General features: G+C 42.0%; 3 protein-coding genes across 3 annotated transcripts; 1 reads left to right on the top strand and 2 right to left on the bottom strand.

The window, feature by feature from the left end:
• Positions 1 to 450: 450 nt before the first annotated feature.
• LOC310803183 (protein LSM14 homolog B-like) lies at positions 451 to 3,488 on the top strand (the record flags this gene model as incomplete). The annotated part of the gene is made up of 8 exons (XM_083667870.1): positions 451 to 571; positions 826 to 989; positions 1,124 to 1,259; positions 1,565 to 1,753; positions 1,942 to 2,022; positions 2,100 to 2,261; positions 2,460 to 2,598; positions 2,794 to 3,488. 8 exons carry the CDS (start codon positions 451 to 453, stop codon positions 2,945 to 2,947), a joined length of 1,146 nt encoding a protein of 381 aa, XP_083523996.1. The 3' UTR covers positions 2,948 to 3,488.
• Positions 3,489 to 3,942: 454 nt separating this feature from the next.
• Positions 3,943 to 10,232, bottom strand: LOC310802982 (cadherin-like protein 26; the record flags this gene model as incomplete). The annotated part of the gene is made up of 13 exons (XM_083667618.1): positions 3,943 to 4,134; positions 5,594 to 5,715; positions 5,843 to 6,064; positions 6,217 to 6,441; positions 6,547 to 6,689; positions 6,926 to 7,245; positions 7,730 to 7,912; positions 8,101 to 8,228; positions 8,645 to 8,812; positions 8,914 to 9,052; positions 9,188 to 9,337; positions 9,666 to 9,806; positions 10,194 to 10,232. The coding sequence occupies 13 exons, from the start codon at positions 10,230 to 10,232 to the stop codon at positions 3,943 to 3,945; spliced, it is 2,172 nt and encodes a 723-aa protein (XP_083523744.1).
• Positions 10,233 to 11,651: 1,419 nt separating this feature from the next.
• LOC310803228 (dysbindin-like) lies at positions 11,652 to 22,399 on the bottom strand. Its single transcript, XM_083667926.1, has 4 exons — positions 22,298 to 22,399; positions 12,988 to 13,137; positions 12,697 to 12,840; positions 11,652 to 12,440 (listed from the first exon to the last, which is right to left on the bottom strand). The coding sequence occupies exons 1-4, from the start codon at positions 22,338 to 22,340 to the stop codon at positions 12,190 to 12,192; spliced, it is 588 nt and encodes a 195-aa protein (XP_083524052.1). The 5' UTR covers positions 22,341 to 22,399; the 3' UTR covers positions 11,652 to 12,189.
• Between the last annotated feature and the right edge of the window lie 1,237 nt (positions 22,400 to 23,636).

Here is a 23,636-nt window from a genome sequence, read left to right on the forward strand (position 1 = left end):
AACAATGTTTCGTGTCATTTGGAATGTTTAAATTGATTTAAATGTTTTGGATTGTTTATGTAATGTAGCCTACTGTCAAAATATGTTGTGTGCACCCATGTCAAATAAACCATTGATGAAATGTTAATTCATCATGTATTTGTCATATTCAATATTTCCATGGGCTACAATTTGCACTTTGCGATGCAATGTTTATAACTGTGCAAGATAAATTGTTACGATAATCATTTGTTAGGCTACTTTACGCAAACCAGGCATTTTAATTCAAATTGCGATCTGGAGGTGTGTCCCAAGACACCTGGGGCAGCCATATAAGAAGCACTTGAAGTTACTCCCAATTTGCACCTGGCGATAAATTAGACATTTGAGTGTTGGCCTTCGGTGGCCTATGAAACAGACCATAAAAACACGGCTTGCTTTGAAAAGTGGGAATATCCTTTACCAGCAAAAATGAGCACTGGAACGCCGTACATTGGAAGTAAAATAAGCCTAATATCCAAGGCCCAGATACGTTATGAGGGCGTTTTATATACAATTGACACGGATAGCTCGACGGTGGCCTTGGCAAAGGGTGAGTGTTTTTTGTTGTGTGTTTTATTTGTCACTTATGAGATAAGAACGTATTGATTGATTAGCAAAATAGGCTTGATAGGTTAATTCAACCTCAATTAACATTTTGGGCAAAATGCCTAGTATGGGCTGCTGCAGATTTAAGGTGAAGTTATTGAGGCAATGTAGGCAGCCTATGTTGCCCTGTAAGTAAAGTAGGCATACAAATATGGTTACCCTTATTTGGTCACACATGATTTATTTTTCCCCAAACAGTCAAGTCATATGGAACAGAACGTCGACCTACAGACAGACCAGTGTCACCAAAAGATGACATTTATGAATACATAATTTTCAGGGGGCGTGACATTAAGGACATCACTGTGTGTGAGCCTCCAAAACCACACCATGGTTTACCTCATGACCCTGCCATTGTACAGGTATGAGATGTGGACTAACACCAGCTGTAAAGAAAATAAATAACATTTTATTTTGACAGTGAATGATGCATCCAGAATCAGAATCTGGTTACTTCTCAGTTTTTCAGGAGGTTGGTTTGTCTCTTATTTTGCAGTCCTCAATTGGCAGCTCCTCTGCTGCATATTCACCCCAGACAAATTACAGTCCATATAGTGGTATGGTGCCCTCCTATAATCAGCTGGCTGCGAGCTCTCTACTCAACCAGCAGTATGCTGCAGCCTTGGGCCTTGGTGAGTGAAACTGGTGGAGAAAACCATGACATTGATAAGTTGTCATTGTGGAAATCTATAGGGAAATTGTCTATCATTATATTTTTGAAGATCAGATTTGGTGTATTTTGTTACCCCCTGCACTACTGTAATGTGAAGCCCTCATATTTAACAGCCTCTTCTTGTAATTTCTCGATCACTCTAATCAACCCCTTCTCCTTTTCTGTGGAGTTGTGCCTAATTTCAGGATGCTTCAGAATGCGTTTCCCCAGATCCTAATGAACCCTGCTCACCATATCCTCCAAACCCTTTGTTTCTAATGTTAGGGGCACGACTTCAGGGCCCTCTGGCAAGAAGAGGCCCCATGGTAGAGCAGGCTGTCCAGACAGTGCCAGTGGAAGAGCCTGCCCAGAGAAGGGGCCAGCCTGCGTCCCAGCAGCAAGGCAGAGAGTCTGATCGTCCTCCCCAGCACCCAGGCCGGGATGGTCCCCAGTCTCAGAGGAGGACAGCCCCTAGTGGTAAGACCAAACATCTGAAATTGGCCTTAATGGCTTTATGGACCACTACCGGTGTACATCAATGTCATGCATGCAATTGAGTGTGTGGTACATTGTTTCAATGCTCAATCTAGATTATGCTCTCATTGTGATATGAAACAGATATGTAATGACACTGCAACCTAATTGTCCTTATCCATTTTTAGGTCAAACAACTTCCCAGCGTGGCACAGCCAAGGTTCAAGGGCAAGGTAATGATGAGGACAGCAGACCAAGACGAAGACATGGTATTTCACTTTTAGGGTTTGTAGAGTGATGCTATCATTCATGGTCCCAATGCCTCAATTAAATGCTATGCTCACAGGAAATCGCAGGGCCAGAAATCGTGGGAGAGGTCATCTTCTTGTGGAGAACTCAAAGGCCACAATCTTACAGTTTGAGTCTGACTTTGATTTTGAAACTGCAAATGCTCAGTTCATCAAAGATGACCTCGAGAAAGAACTTCAGGATAAGCTGACCATCAAAGGTAAACCAGTTGTAAACAAAACTATTGCTTTAAAAATTGTTTTAAGAACCACAATTTGTATACAGAGTTCTTGGCAGTAAGCATAACAGGGATCTACATGGAGATCCAACTGCTGTTGCAAGCCATTATATTTGTCTACACCTTAGAGACATTACATGATTTGCTGTTTGTGGTCCACCTCTAAATCCCTGTTCCCAGATCGAGAGGAGAAGGTGGACTCTGGGGTAGAAACCCAGAACAGTGAGGGCACGGTGGAGGAGGATCCTCCAGCAGAGAAGTTCTATTATGACAAAACCAAGTGCTTCTTTGACAATGTCTCATCTGAGCTCCAGTCTAGGTGATAAGATATTTGTTTCAGCTCCTTTATGATGTATCCATGTTCACCCTTTTGGATGTAAAATGGAATAACCAAAACTTTTTTTTTTTTTTTTCCTGATTAAGCCTGAGTTCCTTAATTTCATGCATGTTTTGTTACAAATGTTAGTTATTATTATTATGAATATTGAATGAATCTAACAGTCTCCTGTTTCAGAAGGACAACCTGGGCGGAGGAGAAGAAGTTGAATGTGGAGACATTTGGTGTGCCAGGCCGCTTCCTGAGGGGCAGAGGGGGCTATCGTGGTCGAAGAGGACGGGGCAGCGCCAACCAGCGTCCTATGCCGCAAGTAGGCAGTGGGAGGCTGTGAAGACGGGGTGTATTCTCTTCCGGTCCAAAGCGCTTGCTATTTATTTGTTTTGTTTTTTTAGTTTGAATGTATGTACATGTACAGTCTTCAAATCATGTTGAACAGTTTTTTTGTGCTTACTTCCTTCCCCTGCTCTTAGAAGTACAGAAAGACAAATTACATTAAGAGCTTTAAGTTGTAGAGTTTCCTTTTATTTGTTCTTTGTGCCTCATTATGTTGGGCATATTGTTGTATTTGTACAGGAAGATAAATTGTGTAAATTGATAGTTTTCCAGTGCTCACTTTTTTTTCATTGCATGGTACTGTGATGCAGTTTCTCTCGTATTTAGAATCACCCAATTTAGTTTTTTGCCTCTTTGGAACAACATGCCTACAGGCATGCAAAGTTTTCACCAAAGCAAACATTTAAATGATTATGATTTCTTTTTATTTATTCCTTGTAAATATAATTGAAGTGGCATGTCTATTGACTGCCCAAATGTGAACATATGTGACTCTTTAAGAGTGAATTCCCACATGTTGAATGTATGGACATTAGTTATGGTTGTAAAAATTATTTTCTCTCTTGATAATGAATATTGAAACTGTGGGAAACTTGTATTGTGACTTATCCATTACTAATAAACTACATGAGAAATTGTCTGATTGTGAATTGAGTTCATATTCTCAAACATTGCAGACCTGACACATACCCCAGTAGATATCCATGCATATTCTCCCACTTTACTTAAGGTCCCACGAACGTTGCACCTACACCATATGTTGCTCTTAACATCACTAAAAATGTGTTTTGCAGGCCTTTAGAGCTCACAACACCAAAAACATTCTGAATACATCCAACAATAACTTCTAGCTACATCATTAATCATTATTTGTAAAGATGTCTAAACTCATACTGTATCTTCTCCATATATTTTCATAGATAAACCTGTGTTTTGAAAATGGTCCAAGAAGGCTACTACTTTAGCACTGATGTTTTAAGATCAATGTTCAGCCTATGTAGGTTTGCAGATCAAGGCCAGCTGATTGAATTTGAGGTCCAGGTCCTGCAGGTCTCTCAAGTCCAATGTGTCAGGAATGGAGATGGAGTCCAGTTCAGAGTGAGTCTCTGAGTCCCCCTCATCAGTGTAGGTGTGAGGGTCATAATCCCCTAACTCCTCCCCTGGAGCCTGGATGGAGTGTAATCTCTGTAGAGGGGGAGAGAGGAGGACAGGTGGTGGGATGAGCCAACAGTTTGGAGAGGTAGTTAAAGTAAAATAATATAATATTAAGATTAAGGGTTAGCAAATACAGTTTTGTGGTTTAGCTTTCATTAATTCCATTCCCACCCAAACTCATCACTGGTGCAAAGGCATAGTATATCTGGCAAATGGGTAAGATAGACAGTATGTCATTGTTCATGACACCTGCTTCAGTACAAACCTGGTGAAGCAAGGACGACAGGGCTACCTCTGTCACATAACCAGAGTCCCTTCTAGTTATGCAATATGACCTGTTCACAACTGGTCCCTGTAGAACAGTGGAGAGATACAGGGCTATGCTCATATATTGGCCAAAATGGAATGAATAGGTTGTGAAAATGTTTTGCTATGGTTTTTCTATCAATGGTATGTATTAGCCTTGAGTTGTGAGACTCTATTCCACTATTCCCCAAATGTTAACCCCAGTATGATATTCCAGTGTGTCAGTGATCAATAGACACCTCCTCACTATACTGTACCTGGGGGTGGTGGTGGTATCCATCTATCACTGATGAGGTAATCTTATATGGTTAGAAAAGGAAACGTTATGGGTGGAGAAATTAGTAACACACTAGGAGGAACTATTATAATCATTACAAACTGATTTAGATAAACAAACTGCATTCCTTGTTGTCTGAAAACTGAAGTCAGAATAGACTATCATTTGGATTTGGGGTAACTTGTGAATGATAAAAAAATGGCCGGAGATGGATGCTTACCTGGTACATTGAGCCTCCTTTAAAGAGATTATAAAGATGCTCATCCCTGTGATCTCTGACTTTGTAATGACTGTGATGGTGATCTAAAACCTGTAAAATGTATGATCGATAAAATAGTTAGGTACTGACTCATTAAACTACATGTTTACTCGAGTGTGATTTTATTTAATAAACTATGAATAATTCACTTCAGAGAAGATTTAAAATGTTACCTTTTTCCCGCCAACCTTTTTAATGTCCTGGGTGTGTTGCATTCCTCCCCCAGATTGGTCCGGATTCCAAAGTGATCTCTGTTGACTATTGTCTGTGAGTGCCACCAGTGTTGCATCAGGCATCTTGACAAAGACAGTACATGTCACTATCGTCAACAGATACAGAAAATACAGTATATAATGTTTTATTTTGCTTTACTTTTTGCATAAAGGTTAAAATGTTACCTTTTTCCCGCTAATCTTTTTAATTTCTTGGGTATGTTGCATTCCTCCCCCAGATTGGTCCGGATTCCGAAGTGACCTCTGTTGACTATTGTCTGTGAGTGCCACCAGTGTTGCATCAGGCATCTTGACAAAAACAGCACATCATGAACTATCATGAACAGATATAGAAAATACAGTATCTAATACATTTTATGCAAAAAGTTTTGCATAAAGTAAATCTATAGTACATTGATTGACCAGTAGAATTACCTTGCAGTCTGTTCCTGGTTTCTCAATGTTGTATAGCAGCAAGGTGCCCCCAGAGCTGTAATCTATCTGGATGATGGACATCTCTTCTTCACATGAGACGAAAATCGCCAACACCAGGAAAACTGACGGTCAAAAACAAATGCAATGACATGGTCAATTATGTGGTTTATGTGTATGATTATAGACCAGTTTCCTAGTCTGTCTAAAATCATTCTACTGTGACATAAGTATATCAGGTGAGTCTTTTACACAGTAGCACAAAGAAGGAGAGGAATATAATGCCGATGGCTCCGGAGCTCATTTGTGTAACAGTGGCCCTGCTGTGCTGGCAGTTGGGAGTGACCGAACAGTCGCACACAGTCACATAGAGATTGTGAATGGCAAACTGGCCCTGTTGATCAGAGATCTTCAGCTCAAGTGTGTGTGGGCCAGCATACACAGCAGGCTCCTTCACCAGGTTCACAGTGTAACCTGAATGAATGATAAACATACAGCTAGTTCAAAAACGCATTTCAGGCCCATCAACATTTTGAGGGGGTTTTAAGGGCACAGCAGTAAAAGTTTGACAAAATCATGGACAGTGTTTATCAGAGCCTTATAAGGGACACTTTAAAAAAACGAACCCTGTGAAGGATCCAGACTCCATTTCCCCTCGACATCTCCCAGCAGTTGAAAGAGGAAGGGGCCTTCATACGGCTCTGCATCCAGTTCAGAGGCTGTGATGTTGGCCATGGTGGGACCCTCAGACACACACATGTCCAGGTGGTTCACAGACAGCTGCGGAACATTGTCATTCTGGTCCATCACATGGATCCTCAGTGTCCCTGTGCCTGTCATGGGTGGGTCATCTGGCAACGAGAGAGTACACAGATGAAATGGTAAATAAAAAGAGAAATTGTAAACATATTGTGTCTTTTATGTCAACTATGATACTGAATTGTGTGTCATATTACCATTATCTATTACATAGAGTATGACTGTGTAGATATTGTTGATCACATAGGGGGACTCTCTGTCCAGTATCTTAGCTGTGGTGATGTGGCCTGTATGAGGGTCTACTGTCACCCAGTCATCTGGGTCGTCTCCCTTCACGTACCTGGTTCATAGGTGGAGGAGGAGAAACAGAATAAAAACAAAATCAGCGCTATGCCTTGCCTAGATGACACAGACATTTAATTATACCACAAACCTCACTCCAATGGACTGAGTCACTATTTCAAAGTTTTATACTGTAAATTAGTCTGATTCAAACTTTGTCTGAGTCAGACATTGTGTCAATTCCCCCCCTTGTTTCAATGCCACCTAGGATGATGAGAATCACTCTAGTCTTACACAAATTCACTGGCATAGCTAGAGTCAGGATCAATGGCAAGGAATGTCTCCACATGGTATCCAATCTCTGTGTTCTCTTCTACCATGGTATCTTTGATAGAAACAGTAAACATTGGTGGGTCGTTGGTGTCCTGAACTAGAATGGTGAATCTCTCAGCGCTGGACTGTGGTACGTCTCCTGGTCTTGCATTGCCTCCGGTGGTCACAACAGTCCACAGCCCTGAGACAGGTCTATTCTTCACCTCACAGGAGAAATATGGCTCCTCATTCTCCACTCTGACTGACAGCTCTCTCTCTGCTCCATCTTCAAAGTCCAGAGGCTACAGTCACACATCACAGAGGGAAGGGGATATACCATGCTGTTATTATCATCAGCAAAACAATGGCTTCAGTGACATTTAATAGCAAAAACAGATGATTTACAGATTTCTCTATGAAATTGGTAAATCAGTCATTTATGAAGAAGCCTTTTTTGCTTACTATACTTTACGTCCAGTCAAATGAATGCATAGTATGAAGTGTTGCAAGGCACTACAGTATGCCATTAAAGCAAGCAGGATGGCAATATCTCAGACAAGAACTGGTTTTAAATTAAAAGAAAAAAAAATCTTCCTTTCTTCTCGCATTGTGACTGCCAATAGCCCCTGGTCCTAGCATAGATTAATTTTTCTTATGATGACTGATGGATAGATGATTCACTTACGTAATCAAGTAGTCGTGTATTTGTTGTAAGTCGCTTTGGATAAAGGTGTCTGCTAAATGCCATAAATGTAAATGCCAGTAATGCAGTCTGGAAAGACTCACTTTTACAACAGTCAGGATTCCATCGTTGGTTTCTGGGTCAGTCTCTATCTGAAAGTGTGCTCCCGTGTCCCCCTCAATGGTGTATTTGGCCCGCCATGCTGGCATTTTCTTCATATCCCTGTCTGTTATGTGGAATCTCAGTGGTGAAGCCCCAGTCTCTCCCTCCATCACCATGCCAGTCCCCTGGTGTAAGAGAGGTCAAGCATACAGATCCAGGTGAATTCTATTGACGGGGGAAGGGCATTATATGTAATGATTATTCTTACACTGAAGGGCTTCAGACGAAGAGTATGTTAGATAAGCATGGAATGATACAGTATGGAACTATATGTAAATTACACATTGGTCAAATGATGTTTCCAAATGCCTACCGTGTGACCAGTGATATTTGGTAGGTGATTGTTCCCATCCTCAACATGGATGATGACAGTAGTTGAGCTTGACAGACTGACAACTTTACCATGGTCCTTTGCCTCTACGACCAGTGTATATTTGTCTGCTGCCTAGGTGGAAATTAGGTATAGAATGAGAAATTAAGAATTGGCTTGATTGAGTTGTTCATTAGATTAGCATTGTCTACTGTTTCCCAGGCTACATTTCCAATGACAGCAGGACAGCCACTAGCGGTTTACATCCTGGAGCCGTGTAATTATAGGTCATGCAAAAAGAGATTATCTCCTGAATACTTCACATAGCTCCAGTGTCATTCACAGGAGATGTCAACATGTTTCTACAAATCTTTGAAGTAGGTATCTGTGGCTCAGTTGGTATAAGCACTGGCTGTATGCATTTAATGCTACATTACACCTGTTCATTCAACATGTTCATATAATACTACTTTCTCATTTTGATCTACCTCTAAATATGTCCTTTCATTTGTTATTCAGTGACTCTGGTCCTCAAAGATAAATTGACTTGCCTCATATTCCAAGCATCCCTTGAATGAGATTGTGCCTTGGCTGTCAATGAGGAACTCAGCATTTGGTGGGTTTGGGGATACTGATGTGATTTCAAAATGAAATGTTGAATTGGGAGAGCCTGTCTTGTCCATATCGTAGGCCAACACAGTAAGTAGATAGCTTCCTGTGTGAAGAGAGGGTGTGTAGAAATGTGTGTAAAAATGTGGTGACACAATAATGTTTTTTGTCATACTGTATGAGTCATATACCATATACACTGTTTACCTTGTGTATGTGCCTCTCCAATGCTGATCTCATACATATCCTTCTTAAAGAGTGGTGGGTTGTCGTTTATATCTAATATGTCAATGTCAACCAACAGTTTTGTTTCAACTTCAGAGTCTCTTCGTGCCTCAAATGTAAGCTGTAGGATTGAATTAGAAAATGTTGTTATTTTGACCTTGTTTGTATCACATGACATTGGCAATGAATATGATATGTAGTAAAGTCAATTGTAATATCATTAGCAACAGAAATACAACACTGTGTATGTGCTGACCCTCAGGTTTTGGTACTCTTCATAGTCGACTGCTTTGTGGACCATCATCATGCCAGTGTCTGTATTGATAGAGAGGACTCCCTTTGGCTCTTCACCCATTCCCTTCCCGTGGAGTTTGAATTGAAATTGTTGCTGTCCCTCAAAGTCAATCTGAACCAGAGTGGTAGAAGTACACAATACCTTTTGACATCTTAAATTAATTATGATACCAAGAGTGTCTATTTCTATCGTGCCAATATAGATATAGTCAATCTGCATAACACAAAAATAACTTACTTACTTACCATGAATAACTTATTTACTTACCATGGTCCTCTGTGGCTCAGTTGGTAGAGCATGGCACTAACAATGCTTAGGTTGTGAGATTCTCGCTGGGACCATATATACTGAAATGTATACACTCACTGCAATGTAAGTTGCTTTGGATAAAAGCGTCAGCTAAATGGCAAATTTTAACATACTGTCAATCTGTACTTACTTTGCCCAACTCATAAGGGAAAGGTCCAGGGTGCTCCTCTTCTATACTGAATGAGGAGATGATCCAGGCCCTCCTCTGACGACTCAGGGGTTCTGAGCAGGTGACACTGGCCAATGTACATATCTGAGGGAAGCACTCTATCTTAGTACATCAAATATTAATGTCAAAGATTATCTGTAAATTATCCCGGCATATCTAGATGTTTCTATTTCAAATGAATGAATGTAATGAATACATTTTGAAACTGTTCATCAGATAACAAAGAAAGAAATCAATTACATTTCTAGATTTTCTAGCTGTTTTCCAGCTGTACTTTTTCAAGTGTATTGCAGCAGTGCACCATTGTACCATTGGAATACAATAATATCTATATGGACGATATATCTTTATCCAGCCAGACCTAATAATAGCACAAATACCTATAATTTTTAAGAGGATGTCATAAAGAAATGGCCGAGTAGGAGATCATTGTTTGTTTCAGCAGTTAAGCAGCATGCTGAGAGAAACTACATATTTAAGACCTTTAACCTGTGTTAAAGGAGTGTCTATGAGGATGAACCTGTTCATGGCTGATAGTATTACATGGCCCTTAAACCAGTTTTGCAGTTGATTGTACTCCTCACAACAAGTACAGCAGACCTTGTATTTGACCTAACAAATAAAGGACCTTGTATTTGACCACTCCTCATAAAGGAAAAATAACAAGCAACTGGTTTCATATTATACCTACAGTAGTAAAGTTACACCCATACTACATCTACATTATTTGTATACTTTTTCATAGTGGTCCTGTAAGCATTCACATTGGGGTCGCATTGCAGAGAAGTACAAGTTTTACCTTAATGTATGTAATAATTTCTCACTGTAAATATCAAACAAACAGAATATCAAAAATACAAGTACTATTACTGATCAAAAGTAATTACTTACCAAAATCCAGAGAGAGATGTATATGATAGATTCCATGGTAAAGTCAGTTACATCAGGTACGTATGTTACATGATCTGCTTGGGGGATGTAACAACTATATCTGGCATGTACTGAGAGAAGACAGAGGCCTTTTATGTTATGCACAGCCCATGGAAATTACAGTGTTTGTGTGTGTGTGTGTGTGTGTGTGTGTGTGTGTGTGTGTGTGTGTGTGTGTGTGTGTGTGTGTGTGTGTGTGTGTGTGTGTGTGTCTGTGTCTGTGTGTGTGTGTGTGTGTGTGTGTGTGTGTGTGTGTGTGTGTGTGTCTGTGTGTGTGTGTGTGTGTGTGTGTGTGTGTGTGTGTGTGTGTGTGTGTGTGTGAAATTGAAAATTACTGAATGTACCCTAATCCTGACACATTCATCACTTCCAACACTGGTGTGTACCTTCAACACAGGTGTGTACCTTTGCGGGCAATACAACAGCTTGTTTTGACATTTAATATGAGGTAAATGTAGTTGAGCAGCATTCCTTCTTAATGTTTCAGTTCACTTCACTTCACATGTTCACATGTTCACATGTTAACTTTACGGTTCATTTTCTGACTATGGTTCTATTGGTATTTCAAGCTGTGTCAGTGTGTGAATGTACATTACAATGAAATGGTGAATTCAATAGTGCCTCACTTTAAGTGCCTTAAAGTGCCTCAGTCATTCCATGGTTACCCAGTCAGACCTCCACTGAGTAGATCAGGTCTTCACCACTTGCACAGATGCTCAGACTAGTCAGATGATTTTCTCATGGGGAGAGGAACTGGGGGCAATGTTGTTGTTTCAGTCAGTACATTCATACTTAGTGTTTGACCTTTATACCAAAAGGTTCATGGCATAAGTGGGTGATACTGGAAGAGGAGGTGGAATAGGGGGTGTCAAGTGAAACAGGTCCTGGTGGTTCTTGACAAATTAAATTACAAGAAGACACCTGCAGACATGTCCAGAAGACAGCCAGGAAGGAGCAGGATTCATACATTGTTGTTTCAGTTATCAGTGCTGAGACCCAAAGAAACAGGAGTGTCTATCTGTATGTACTTTTTATTGATGAGGCAAAACAAACCTTAAGATCATGTATGAGTTTACACCAGTAAACATGAAACGTTATTTATTTACGTTCTATTTTTAGATCTCATTCCACTACAGGAAAATGATAGGTGCAAGTGCTTAGTAAATATGCCACTGTTAGTACCAAGTAAAGTAAAGCATGCTTATGTTGTTGCATTTTTACTACTTTACCATTTCCAACTCATGTAGGGTACTGACAGAAAAGTCCACACCAAAAGAGTATAAATACCCTGCATGATCCAAATAGAAGAAAACATGTCTAAAACGTGCTCATAAGAGAAATTGATATACAGGAAGCAAGCTTGGAGAAGATTTATCTTTATGTACAGTTCAGACAAAACTCATTAAAAAAGAAAAGCGAAGAGACGGTTTAGTGATAAGAGCCAGTCAATGGAAGACATTGGTGTGTAAGTGTCCAGTTACAGCAACACCTGTCTGTAAGTCCAATATTACCCCCCTTAAAAGCATGTTACTGTAAAGAGGTGTAGCAGGGGTGTCTATGGTGAGAGGATTGACCTATCCTTCCCCTCATCCTTCCCCGGGGGTGTGCCCCTCCGTGTGTCTAGATGCACGTCCTCATCATCTGATTGGACGACAGGAGTATCCCGTCCATCCTCACTGGTGTTCTGACTGTTTGAGGAGGAAGTAGATGAAGTGGACGACATGCGGGACTTTCCATCACTGCCATCAAAGACATGTCGAGAGAGTCCATTATTGATGACCTCATCGTTGTTGTTCTTGCCATGGGCTGAGGGTGAAATTAAAGTGATCATTAGGAATGTTAGACAACATTCATGCTGAAAGTTGCTCTAGTCAGCTTTAAGCAAGTGGACAAAGCCTCAGCTCTTTATTGGATTTACAATTACTTTTGGTAGAAATAATTTTAATTTCTACAGTAGATTGACCTCTGCTGAAGTACCCTCCAACAGTCAGTGTCTAAGGCTTTCTGCCCTCTCACTGGAGGTCTAGCTCCTGTACTCCATCTCCACCTCTCTCCCTCTTACCTGGCAGTGGGGAGGGCAGCACCCCATCCTCCCCCCCAGAGCTGAGGAAGACATCCAGAACGTCCTGGTCAGAGATGTCCATCAGATCCATTTGCTCCAGCATGTCCACATTCACCTCCATGGACGAGATGCTGCCAATGGGAGCTACCAGGACAGACACCAAAATTAGAAACCAGGTAGAGTGTGTGGGTGTGTGTGTGTGTGTGTGTGTGTGTGTGTGTGTGTGTGTGTGTGTGTGTGTGTGTGTGTGTGTGTGTTTGTGTGTGTGTGTGTAATGCCGACCACACTCACGCCTCTTATAGTCGATCTGTAGGTGAGCGGAGGACAGGTAAACATCCACATCATGCTGAAAGACCTCCTCAAAGAAGCGCTGTCTCTCTCTCAGCTTCAGCTGCTGGGCTGCATCCATGTCAGGAACCCTCTGGGCATGCTCTGACTCCGCTGGCAACCAGAACAACAAGACAGATCTCTCAGAGATGCCAACCATAGATATACGTATCATACACATGGTGCCAAGCATTTTAATTCAGCCCTCATTTAGAGCACGGAAACTGCGGTTTAAAAAAAAGAAATAGACCAGAAGGGGGCAACACTGGGCTTGGAGCAGAGGAGATTTAAACAAAAACATACATAGTCACACTGTACTCTCATCAGGGGAGGCTGGTGGAGGTAGAAATCTGAGGTTGATACCATTCTTCATCCCATTCCATGCATTATAATGAGCTAGTTTTTTACCTCCACCAGCCTCCACTGACTCCCATGCACTATATTAAATCCCTCCAGCCCCACCAATTGATTTGCAAAGGCAAGCTGTCAATTCCCTTACTAAGTTAATCTTGTTTAGGATATGCCGCAATCACATTTTCCACATAATCAGCACCATTGTAATAAAGCAGAGTGCAACCAGAGGGGAGAGGAGACAGGGGTGTTACAAGGAAAGAGGGATAGAGGAGAGAGAAAATCTGGATGAAATAAACTGACAATTGCTTTCAAGCCAATGGACCTAGCAGACAGAGGAGACCACAATGACCTGAGGAATGTCATTGGGCCCTGAGTGCAGAGTAGACCACCTGGTCTCACCACCACCTTTTATTGTGGGCTTCCTGCACACACTCCAGTTAAAAACTGCCAGTCAACAACTAAGTCTAAACACGCACAGCAACATATGAGAATGACTCTGGGCATATTAATCCATGAAGTGATGTGTGTCAAATTTGAGTCTTGATTTTGTTCATGTGTTTTATTATGTGAGGCATGCCCTTGGTCTGACAGGCCACAGCTCAGATAAGGTTGAAATGGGCTTTCAGCATCGTTCTCTAAAGGTATTACAGCACACACTGCTCTCTTTCTCTCCCCTCTACCCAACATCCATATATTGATCCTCTTTGAAAAAAAAGTGTCCGGGGGACTTTAGGGACGCATAATTAGAAGCTAAAGGCAGGGATTGGGCTAATTGGGTGAGGCTTTTAAGCCTGGTCTAAATTGGGAATAATACAAAGATTATCCGGCCTGTGCTGTGAGTAGTGATCACACTCAGGCCGCAGAGCTATAAAGAGGACAGTGAGACTCTGAGCAGCAGATAATAGAGACACAGCTCAGCTCAGAACACAAACAATACCAGGAAAGAGAGCTAATGTACTAATCAGAGATATAGTTAAAGGCTTCATGTGTGCCTAAACACTAACAATTCCCACTGTAAATAGTCCTTACGCATGCAAGTGATTCCATTTTTGGAGTTTTTGATTGTGAATTCAGATAATTTATCTGTATCAAAACATAGACTTGAATCAAAAACAATTCTTAATTGATAAAGTTATGTATCAAAATATGTCAAGGCAGTCTGGAAAGAACAACAGGTTCCCCTCCTGTCCGCTGTCTCATCACAAAGCTCCCCATGAGCCTGGTGAGACCTGTCTCTACAGTACCAGCAGGAGGCAGGTCTCTCTCCTGACACTGACACGGTCTCTCTCCCCCACTCTGACAGGCTGCTCTGGGCCTTGGCCTGGCTGGGGATGCAGCAGGGGAGAGGGTTTATCCCCTAGGCCCTGGGGATGGGCATGACTGTCTGACAGCACTACTGTGCATCTGTGGGCATCTGTGAGCATACTTGCAGACAGGGGGAAAATATGCTGACACCTCTACCCCAAACAAACTCATAGCGCCAAAACCAAATTGACACAGCAAAAACAAGCTGGTGAATCTATGTCATGCCAAGTGTTCATAGTGTTCACATTGGTATCTACGTATGGGTTACTGAACAAGTATGCAATGAAGGAATTAGGCCATGACTTGTTTGGTTTTGGATTCCTCTGCCATGATTCAGCATGACTAGGATGATTCAGTGTAACTTTATTTAACCCTCTTAAACGTACAACATATCAGATCTCATTGCAGTAGCTATGGAAACAATTCAGCAGGTTGTTACTGCCAAATGAGCAAGTCTACTTTGCAGTACTACTTTGTAGCATAAGACTTTGTTCTGTCATAATCATGTTATGCACTTTCCTCTCAGCATAAATACATCTCTGCACTGTACTCTCATCGCTTCTCCTTTCCTCTAAACAAGAATTAAACTTTATCTGTAAAACTCTTTTTTTGTGTACTCTTTTTTTGTGTACGTTTAATTTCCAACACAAGTCTCACTCCCCTCATCTCTCATCCTAATTCTTACCATTCTCACCTTCAAGTGATGAAAATTGTTACCATACGCTTTAAGGATGTTCTCTACCCTTCAAGTAATCAGAACCTTTTCCTTTGTCATTTCCAACTTGGCTTGTCTAAAACGTAAAGCCTGCCAGACTCAGCACTTCTGTTTATGCAACCAGCAGAGGAAGAAGGAGAGTGTCACTTTATTTACTCCCCTGCATAAGTGTGATGTGAGTGATGAAGTTAAGATATTACATAATGAAGGCACCCAACTCAGCGAACGAAAGCACTCTTGCCAAGAATGCTCTTTTCGTTAACCTCAATCTGACAGAGGATGTTAACTCAGCCACCCTGGGGCTACAGACACAATAGCAAACGCAACCCAGCAGGGTATCTATTTAAAGTTCTCCATCAGGTTAGATATGGATGCACTTACCAAGGGTACTGGAGGGGTCTGCGAGCTCCCAACTGGCACTGTTGGCATGGAGGTAGTTACTCCTTTCTCAATCTGACATGCCACTGTCTAAACTCTGTGGCTCAGTTGGTAGAGCATGGCGCTAACAACGCTTAGGTTGTGGGTTTGATTCCTGCTGGGACCATATAAACTGAAATGTATGCACTCACTGCAATGTAAGTCGCTTTGGATAAAAGCCTCAGCTAAATGGCATATATAAACTCTTGAGGTGATTATGAACCCATGCTGACAAAGGAAGATGCCAGGATAAATTGAGGGCATTCACTTGAAGAGAATATGCAAGATAAGCATTCATTTGTTTTGATTACCAAAGCACCAAAACATGTCAGGATCCCTATTGTGGTCCTCCAGTCCACTGTCATCAGAATAGATGACATCATCATGTTTGGACAAAACATCGGATTTAAGATGGTGTGGGCGTGCACAAAGGCTGATGTTGTTCTGCTATCAGCTGAGCCACAGCAGTTTGGAAGCTACATGTGATTCTGAAACCACACAACTGATCACTTAGATTATTGTTTATTGTTCTTCAGTTAGTGCGTTTTCTATACTGGTTGACACTGATTAATCAATACATTGATTCATCAGTATGAATCATTAATACATTGATTTTATATATTGATTTTTCGAAGAGGCCTGGGACCAGATTTAGAGTACATGAGCTAAAGGAGGGTAATTAAAGATGCATATGCTCACATTGATTGTCCTACCCTATCCCATTCTTTAACCATCGAATCACCTTGATCAATAAGGTCTGACTAACACACGGCTGACCCTCCTGACCTCCGATCAGTACCATCATTGACAGGGGGAAAAACTGGGTCACACAATGATGGGGTCACAATGTCCCGGACTGATGAGATAACTTTTCCGGTCACTTATCCCCCCCACCCTCCCAACTTCACACCATGAGTCATCCAATGTCACAACCAGCAGGCAACACAGAGTGGCCATTCAGAGAAGATGAAGAGAAGGGAATGCACACAAGAAAAGACTGGGACAAAACAGATGAAAAGCAGATTGTTACAGAGGCTTGAGGCTTGACCAAACTTTCTCTTACAGGAAGTGTTTTTTACTCTCCCTTTCCCAACTTCTCTTTCTTTACTCTCTTTACTATTTCTCTTTTCTCTCTCCACTCTCTCCCTTCCTCCCTCTCTCCCTCCCTCCCTCCTTCTCTCCCTCCCTCTGAGGGAATGCGATGGGAGTTGTGGGACAGAGTCGGAGATTAGGGCTCAGGACCAGCTGGACGTGTGGAGTGAGGCGGACAGACAGACAGACAGACAGACATGTCGGATGTGTCAGCGTGCCCACTTTGCCTCCCCACACAAAGACAAACCCTGGTCCTCTGCAGCATTGAGAGGACAAACAGAAAGAGCCCTTTCAGACTGGGACAAAAGCAGGGATCTAGGGGAGTGGGGCTGGGGCGGACTCTGAAGACATGATGTCAATGATAGGAAGTTACATTACTCGTTAGGTATGTAAGATAGAGTGGGGGTATAATATTACATCATGAACACACAACCCGTGCCAACAAGGAACCCTCTCCCACTATTTATTGAAGTCTGTTTTATTCAATACAACTTTATCAATCCCCTGAAGATCAATATAGAGGGCATCATCAAAGCACAAGAGCATAATCACAGGTCCTCATAGTACTACACAACATAAACTATATAGGCAGCAAGAGCTGGTCTCAGGACATACAGAGTGTGTTTGGGTACACAACACAGAAAGTTAGCCTTCCAGATGATCCAGTTGTTTAGGAGTTTTAGATTTCTGGGTCAGGGCAGATGGTTTGTGGCCTCCCTCCATACCCTAAATAATCAGCACTAAAACTAAAAACCTCTATTGGAACGACGACTTCCTCCTGTACAAAGAGTGATTACAGACTAAAATTCCAGATGCACTTTCTGAGGGTTAGCGTTATTCTGTTCCACCAAGCTAAGTGGTGGAAAAGTGATTTGCTAAAGAGTTAAGTATTCTTTAAATTGCCTTTTGGAAATGACTGTGAACCACATAAACTTACTGAGAATATAGAGGCCTAGATTTCCTGCTGTGGAGCTGAGCATGGAGCTAAGACATGAAGATTACAAAGGAGACAAGAAAACAAACCTCTTGCCCTTAATCTGAACTCAATCGGTCACACACTCTCTCTCTCTCTCTCTCTCTCTCTCTCTCTCTCTCTCTCTCTCTCTCTGTGTGTGTGTCTCTCTCTCTCTGTGTCTCTGACAGGATGCACCAGTGGTCAGCACTTGATGATAAAGATAAGGGGAAGGGGCATGAATCACTTGCTGGCACAATATCAGCCAGTGTCAGTGACTCCTGATCTGAGACTTTGACGTGATGTGATGTGATGTAATACTGTTTACTAGGTCTAGGAGGAGACTGTCTGCCCTTTCCACTCAGACGTGTTACTCAGACTGTGGGCGGGAGAGATTCTGTTTCACAGGGACGATACCACCGCTTGTTCTAGAGGTGAGTGCCAGGGAGGGTGGGGTGAGAGAGAGAGAGGTAGAGAGAGTGGATACAACACAGATAATGAGTGTAGGAAGAAAGGTCAGCCAGAGATTAAAGGAGACAGGAGGGGGAAGTAGGGTCAGCTAAAGAGAGAGAGGAACAAAGAAAGAGCTTAAAGAGATACGATGTGGACAGTGAGAGAAGGAATGTGTGATTGAATTGATTTGGGTTCATTATTTAAAAGGATCTCTTGCTCTTAACTGTTTTTTTCAGTGCCCTGCAGCCCCCACCATCCCATTCCACACACAACAGTCTATAGATGGTCTACAGCTGGTGCTAAAGAGATCAGCCAAGTGACCCAGGCTGCCCCTTGCTAACTGAGAGGTTGCTGGCCTAACTGCTGTGTATCCGGCTAACCTGCTTTTGAACAAATCATTAGATTAACTGCATCCTTCTACGATTATTCTGTCTAAGGGGATGATCTAAGCGGTTAGAGTCTGTCCCTGGCATGTGAACAGACTGCAGAGTGCAGCCTCCCTCTTGTAATACCAATGACAGCATGGATGGAAACTTCTCTGTAGGAGTTTCTGTTGTTTTTACCTTCCATTTTGGGCTTTTCTCATCCTATTGCTTTTTGTCCTAACCCTCTTGTCTGGGCATGGATCCAATTGCGATGAGTAAATTATTGATGGTGAGTGTGTGTGTGTGTGTGTGTGTGTGTGTGTGTGTGTGTGTGTGTGTGTGTGTGTGTGTGTGTGTGTGTGTGTGTGTGTGTGTGTGTGTGTGTGTGTGTGTGTGTGTGTTTGGACGAGAGTGTGTTTGTGTGATGGAGTATTTGCAACAGGGCGAAGCACAGCCTGGCACCATCACCACATACCCGACTTAGTAAACACCACATGACATCATTATTAACCCTCTCCTTCCCCCAGCTTACATCCCAGACTGACAATAGGACTGTTTGTGGGTCAGTCTTCTGTCCCACTGCCCTCCATATAGCCCATAAACATAGACTGCCAGGAAATGTAGGTGTGTACTGGTCTAGAATGGGCCCAGCCAGCTCAGAGCTAAGAGATATCTCCATCAGACTGCAAGGGAATAGGCAGGATTTGCCTGGAGTGGATTTGGAGGAGTAAAGGAGGATGGGACGGGATAGATAAGCATTGGTGGAGTGTTGGTCACTAACAGATGATGAGAGCTCAGGAATCCTAGTTATATTCACTAGATTCAATGCAATGGCTCTGGCCTTCAGTTGAACTCTTCACAATAATTCACAATGAATGTTCTATATCAATAATGGTGAGGGTGATACTGGTGTGATTGGGGGACAGGTCACTGTTTTTACAATTAATTAACTTCAATATATTTGCAGGCGCTGACAAGACAGTCTTCTTAACCCATGGGAGCTTTGTTAAAAACTAGTTGGAAGACTCTGTCTCTGGCCTGTGTGCTGCATAGTTTAAATGATCTGAGAGAAAAAAGATGTGAACCTTGATTCAGACAGTCAGTCAAGGCCATACACACATGTACAGGAACACACCAATGATATATACACTCACTGAGCACTTTATTAGGAAAACCTGTACACCTTCTCATGGTGGAGGTGGTGTAATGGTGTGGGGAATGTTTTCTTGGCAGACTTTGGGCCCGTTACCAATCAATCATCGCTTGAATGCCACAGCCTATTTGAGTATTGTTGCTGACCCTTCATGGCCACAATTTACCCATCTTCTAATGGCTACTTCCAGCATGATAATACACCATGTCACAAAGCAAAAGTCGTCTCAAACTGGTTTCATGAACATGACAATGAGTTCAGTGTTCTTCAGTGGCCTTCCCAGTCACCGGATCTGAATCCAATGGAACACCTTTGTGATGTGGGAGATTCACACCTTGAAAGTGCACCTGAAAAATATGCAGGAATTGTGTGATGCAATCATGTCATCATGGACCAGAATCTCAAAGGAATGTTTCCAACATCTTGTGGAATCAATGCCACGAAGAATTGAGGCTGTTTTGAGAGCAAAGGGAGGCCCTACCCAGTATTAGTATAGTGTTCCTAATAAAGTGTTCAGTGAGTGTACATTCATCATGGTACACACCCCATGGGACATAAAGTGCACATTATAATGCGTATATTATGTGTGCTCACACAACACAAGTTGTTCTCAAACTAGCCATGGGAAATATCATCTCAGCATTGCAAGTGTATCAGTTCATATCTGTTCTGTTGTTGCATCAGTGGTATTAGTAGTAGGAGGGGAGGTAGAAATTGGGAGATGGGCTCGTTATAACACACGTGTGTTTGATACCATTCCTCATTCCGTTCCATGCATTACAATGAGCCTGTCTACCTCCACGAGCCTCCACTGAGTAGTAGAAACAGTACTACTAAACAATACCAGTGGGGGTTGTTGTGGCAGTAGAAGTGATATAGTTACTTTTAGAGGTACGATACCAATGATCCAAATCAAGCTTGTGGTTTTGAAGGTCCGAGTATCGGTAATGTCCAAAGAATGCTACACCCTATCAGTGCACTCCCAGGCACTGTCTGCCCCAGTGGGTGGCTGGCTCCATTTAACAGGAGCACTCTGGCAACAGCCGCTCTGTCTGTTACTGAGCTCCCAGCATGCAGAGCAACATACTGGAGGTCAATGCCTGGTCAGTGAGGAATCATGGTTGTTGTGGCTGAGACTACCTGAGTTGAATACTTAATACTTGACATGAAATCCATCATTATCAAACAGGGTCAGCACAAGAAAGAGACTTAAAAGAGGTCGAGTGAGAATTAGTTTAAATTATTTATTAAACCATTTAAAATAATGTGGTGCAGGTCCAATGAGAATGTATCATGGATACAAAGAGTTAAAAAAATGTTTTAAAAAAATAAACTCCAGCACACTGGTTATCTTGCAAAAACTTGCAAACATTTCATTGGGTCAAACCAATGTTTCAGGCAAACGACCTTCATCAGGGTTTATAGAATTCCCAGACTGTCTTCTAACTGTGCAACAGTCTGACAACAGCTGTTCAATCCTTCAAGCCATAACATTATAGCAGAACATTGTGTGCCCATTATAGCAGAACATTCCCAGACTATCAAGACAAGGACCATAGTGTGAGGGCACTGAGATTGGTCAAGACAACAGATGGAAGGTGTCTTCTCACAGTCATGGTCTGATCCAATTTGGGCCCCAAAACCATAGACTGACCTCACTGTGACAAATTTAATTTCCACTATGCCCTATCTGGGTTGCTTGTGACAGCATAGTCACAAGGACAGTCTGTCTGTCCGCAAAAACTAGACACACAATCTCATTATGGGTACGAGATTTCAGCCTGGGATTTTAGTCTGTGTGGCCCAAAAATGTGTATCCATGCTTTGAATGTTCCAATGATGACAGAGGTATTAAGGACCATTACTCATGGTGATGATTCAACAGTCTTGTATGTATTTGGCTAGCTTAGCAACTTTCATCAGCGTAAGTCACATCAACAAAAGCAGCTCTTATCTATTATATCCTCTGAACATTGAAAGCATCCAAACAAACACACACAAACACACACACATGTGCACGCATAGGTATGCACACAGACTCACACATACGCGTACAGGCACGCACACACACACACACACACACACACACACACACACACATTTTCAATAGCATGAATCAGTAATAACTAGTAATTACTCCAACAGGTTCTGTTAATTGTGGCTTTGATTTATGTTTCTCCGTATTAAATATGTAATGTATTTGTCTGTAAAAAAAGAAAAGAAAAAAAAGCTCCTACTGCAGACACCCAAATATGGAAAGGAATGTCCTCTATTCAACATTCTCTTCTGCATTTGGGGAGGAAATGTACGTATGTGGCAAATTACATAAAACAAACCTGTACTGTATAAAACATACATTTGACACCACTTGTCTGCAATAACTTTTCAAACTATTCACACTGTCACAAAGTCTTTCAAGGTCTTAATCAAACATGTGTTACTGTAAAAGGACCCTCAGAGTGACTCACAGGGTAGACGCTTGTTGTGGAGGTTGGCCCCAGACGAGCTCATGGTCCAGGGAGCTCTGGGTAGAGCTGCAGTCAGAGTCAGAGGTGGTGTAGAAGAGTGGATGTTCACACAGAGACACAGAGAAAGAGGTGGTGGTGGTGGTGGTGGTGGTGGTGGTGGTGGTGGTGGTGGTGGTGGTGGTGGTGGTGGTGGTGGTGGTCAGCCCTCCAGAGCTTCAGCAGAGAGGCTGGACTCCAGGACAGCTCATCTCCCTCCTCTTCTCCTGGGACAGACACAAATTTACAGCGTTGCTTAGAAACTCACTCTTTCTCTATTGTTATACACCACTACTTCCCTCTTCCCCTCAGTGGACTCAGGCAACTAAACCCTTTGGATGAGGACAGCAGGTTAGGGCTTTGTGGAGCATACCAAGTGGTCACTCACAGGGGGGAGGAGCATGGTGTGAGTTAGGAAGGGTTTGATGGCAAGCAAGGAAGAGAGGTTTTATGTAACAAAGTGGGAGATACCAAGTCAACAGACAGACACTTTGTTATTTTTGTCCCTCTCTCTTACACACCAGCTCTCTCTCTCTCTCTCTCTCTCTCTCTCTCTCACTCTCTGTCTCTCTCTCTCTCTTCTCTCTCAAACTCCTTTCTTCATGAGCCCACTCTCTCTCTGTGCTGCTCTGTCTCACTTTCAGGGTCAATTGATGTGCAGAAAATGCAATGCGACAGGATACAAGATCGCCTTGCTGTTAATGGAATAGCATTGATGTTATTGAACCATTTCAGGCTTCCCGATTTCACAGATCACATACTGTTCTTCAGGGAGAAATGTTGATTTCAGCCGCTTTATGTATAATTCAGCTAATGGCATTGGTTACATTTTTTCGTCACCAAAAATAGCATCAGAAGCTATAACACCTCTGAGAATATACCTGTGTGTTTGTCTAGACGAAATACCTTTTCTTTTAGGAATAAGAAAACTCAATATTTAGCCTTTGGAAAGTGGAAATAATCCTACAATGGTAAATAAAGTTTTAACATACATTGTCCTATGTGTATTTATGTACCAGTTGACTCAGCAGCTGATGTAAGAACAAATAGCTAGTGTATCACAGCTCACCAGATCCTACTGTATATATACATTTGTATATAATACAAATACTTTGTTATTTGTTCTTGATATCTGCATGCTCTGGTTTACAGCTTGAATTCACAACAGACCTGAGCCACTGAAGTCATTTGAAGTTGTCAGCTATATTGTGACCTGCTCTACGCTTCATTTGATATATTTCTCTCTGCTGGTGTCAGTGGAGAATTGCCTTATGATTGTGAAAACTTGGAATCGTTTACCAAT

Source organism: Argentina silus (assembly GCF_951799395.1).
Source record: "Argentina silus genome assembly, chromosome: 4".
NCBI lineage: Eukaryota > Metazoa > Chordata > Actinopteri > Argentiniformes > Argentinidae > Argentina > Argentina silus.

Excerpts from the sequence above, each read along its gene's own strand:
- LOC310803228 (XM_083667926.1), bottom strand. The coding sequence starts at position 22,340 with ATGAGCTCGTCTGGGGCCAACCTCCACAACAAGCGTCTACCCT. Across the intron at positions 13,138-22,297 it reads CCACAACAAGCGTCTACCCT|CGGAGTCAGAGCATGCCCAG; the intron begins GTGAGTCACTCT and ends TCTGGTTGCCAG. Across the intron at positions 12,841-12,987 it reads ACAGATCGACTATAAGAGGC|CTCCCATTGGCAGCATCTCG; the intron begins GTGAGTGTGGTC and ends CTGTCCTGGTAG.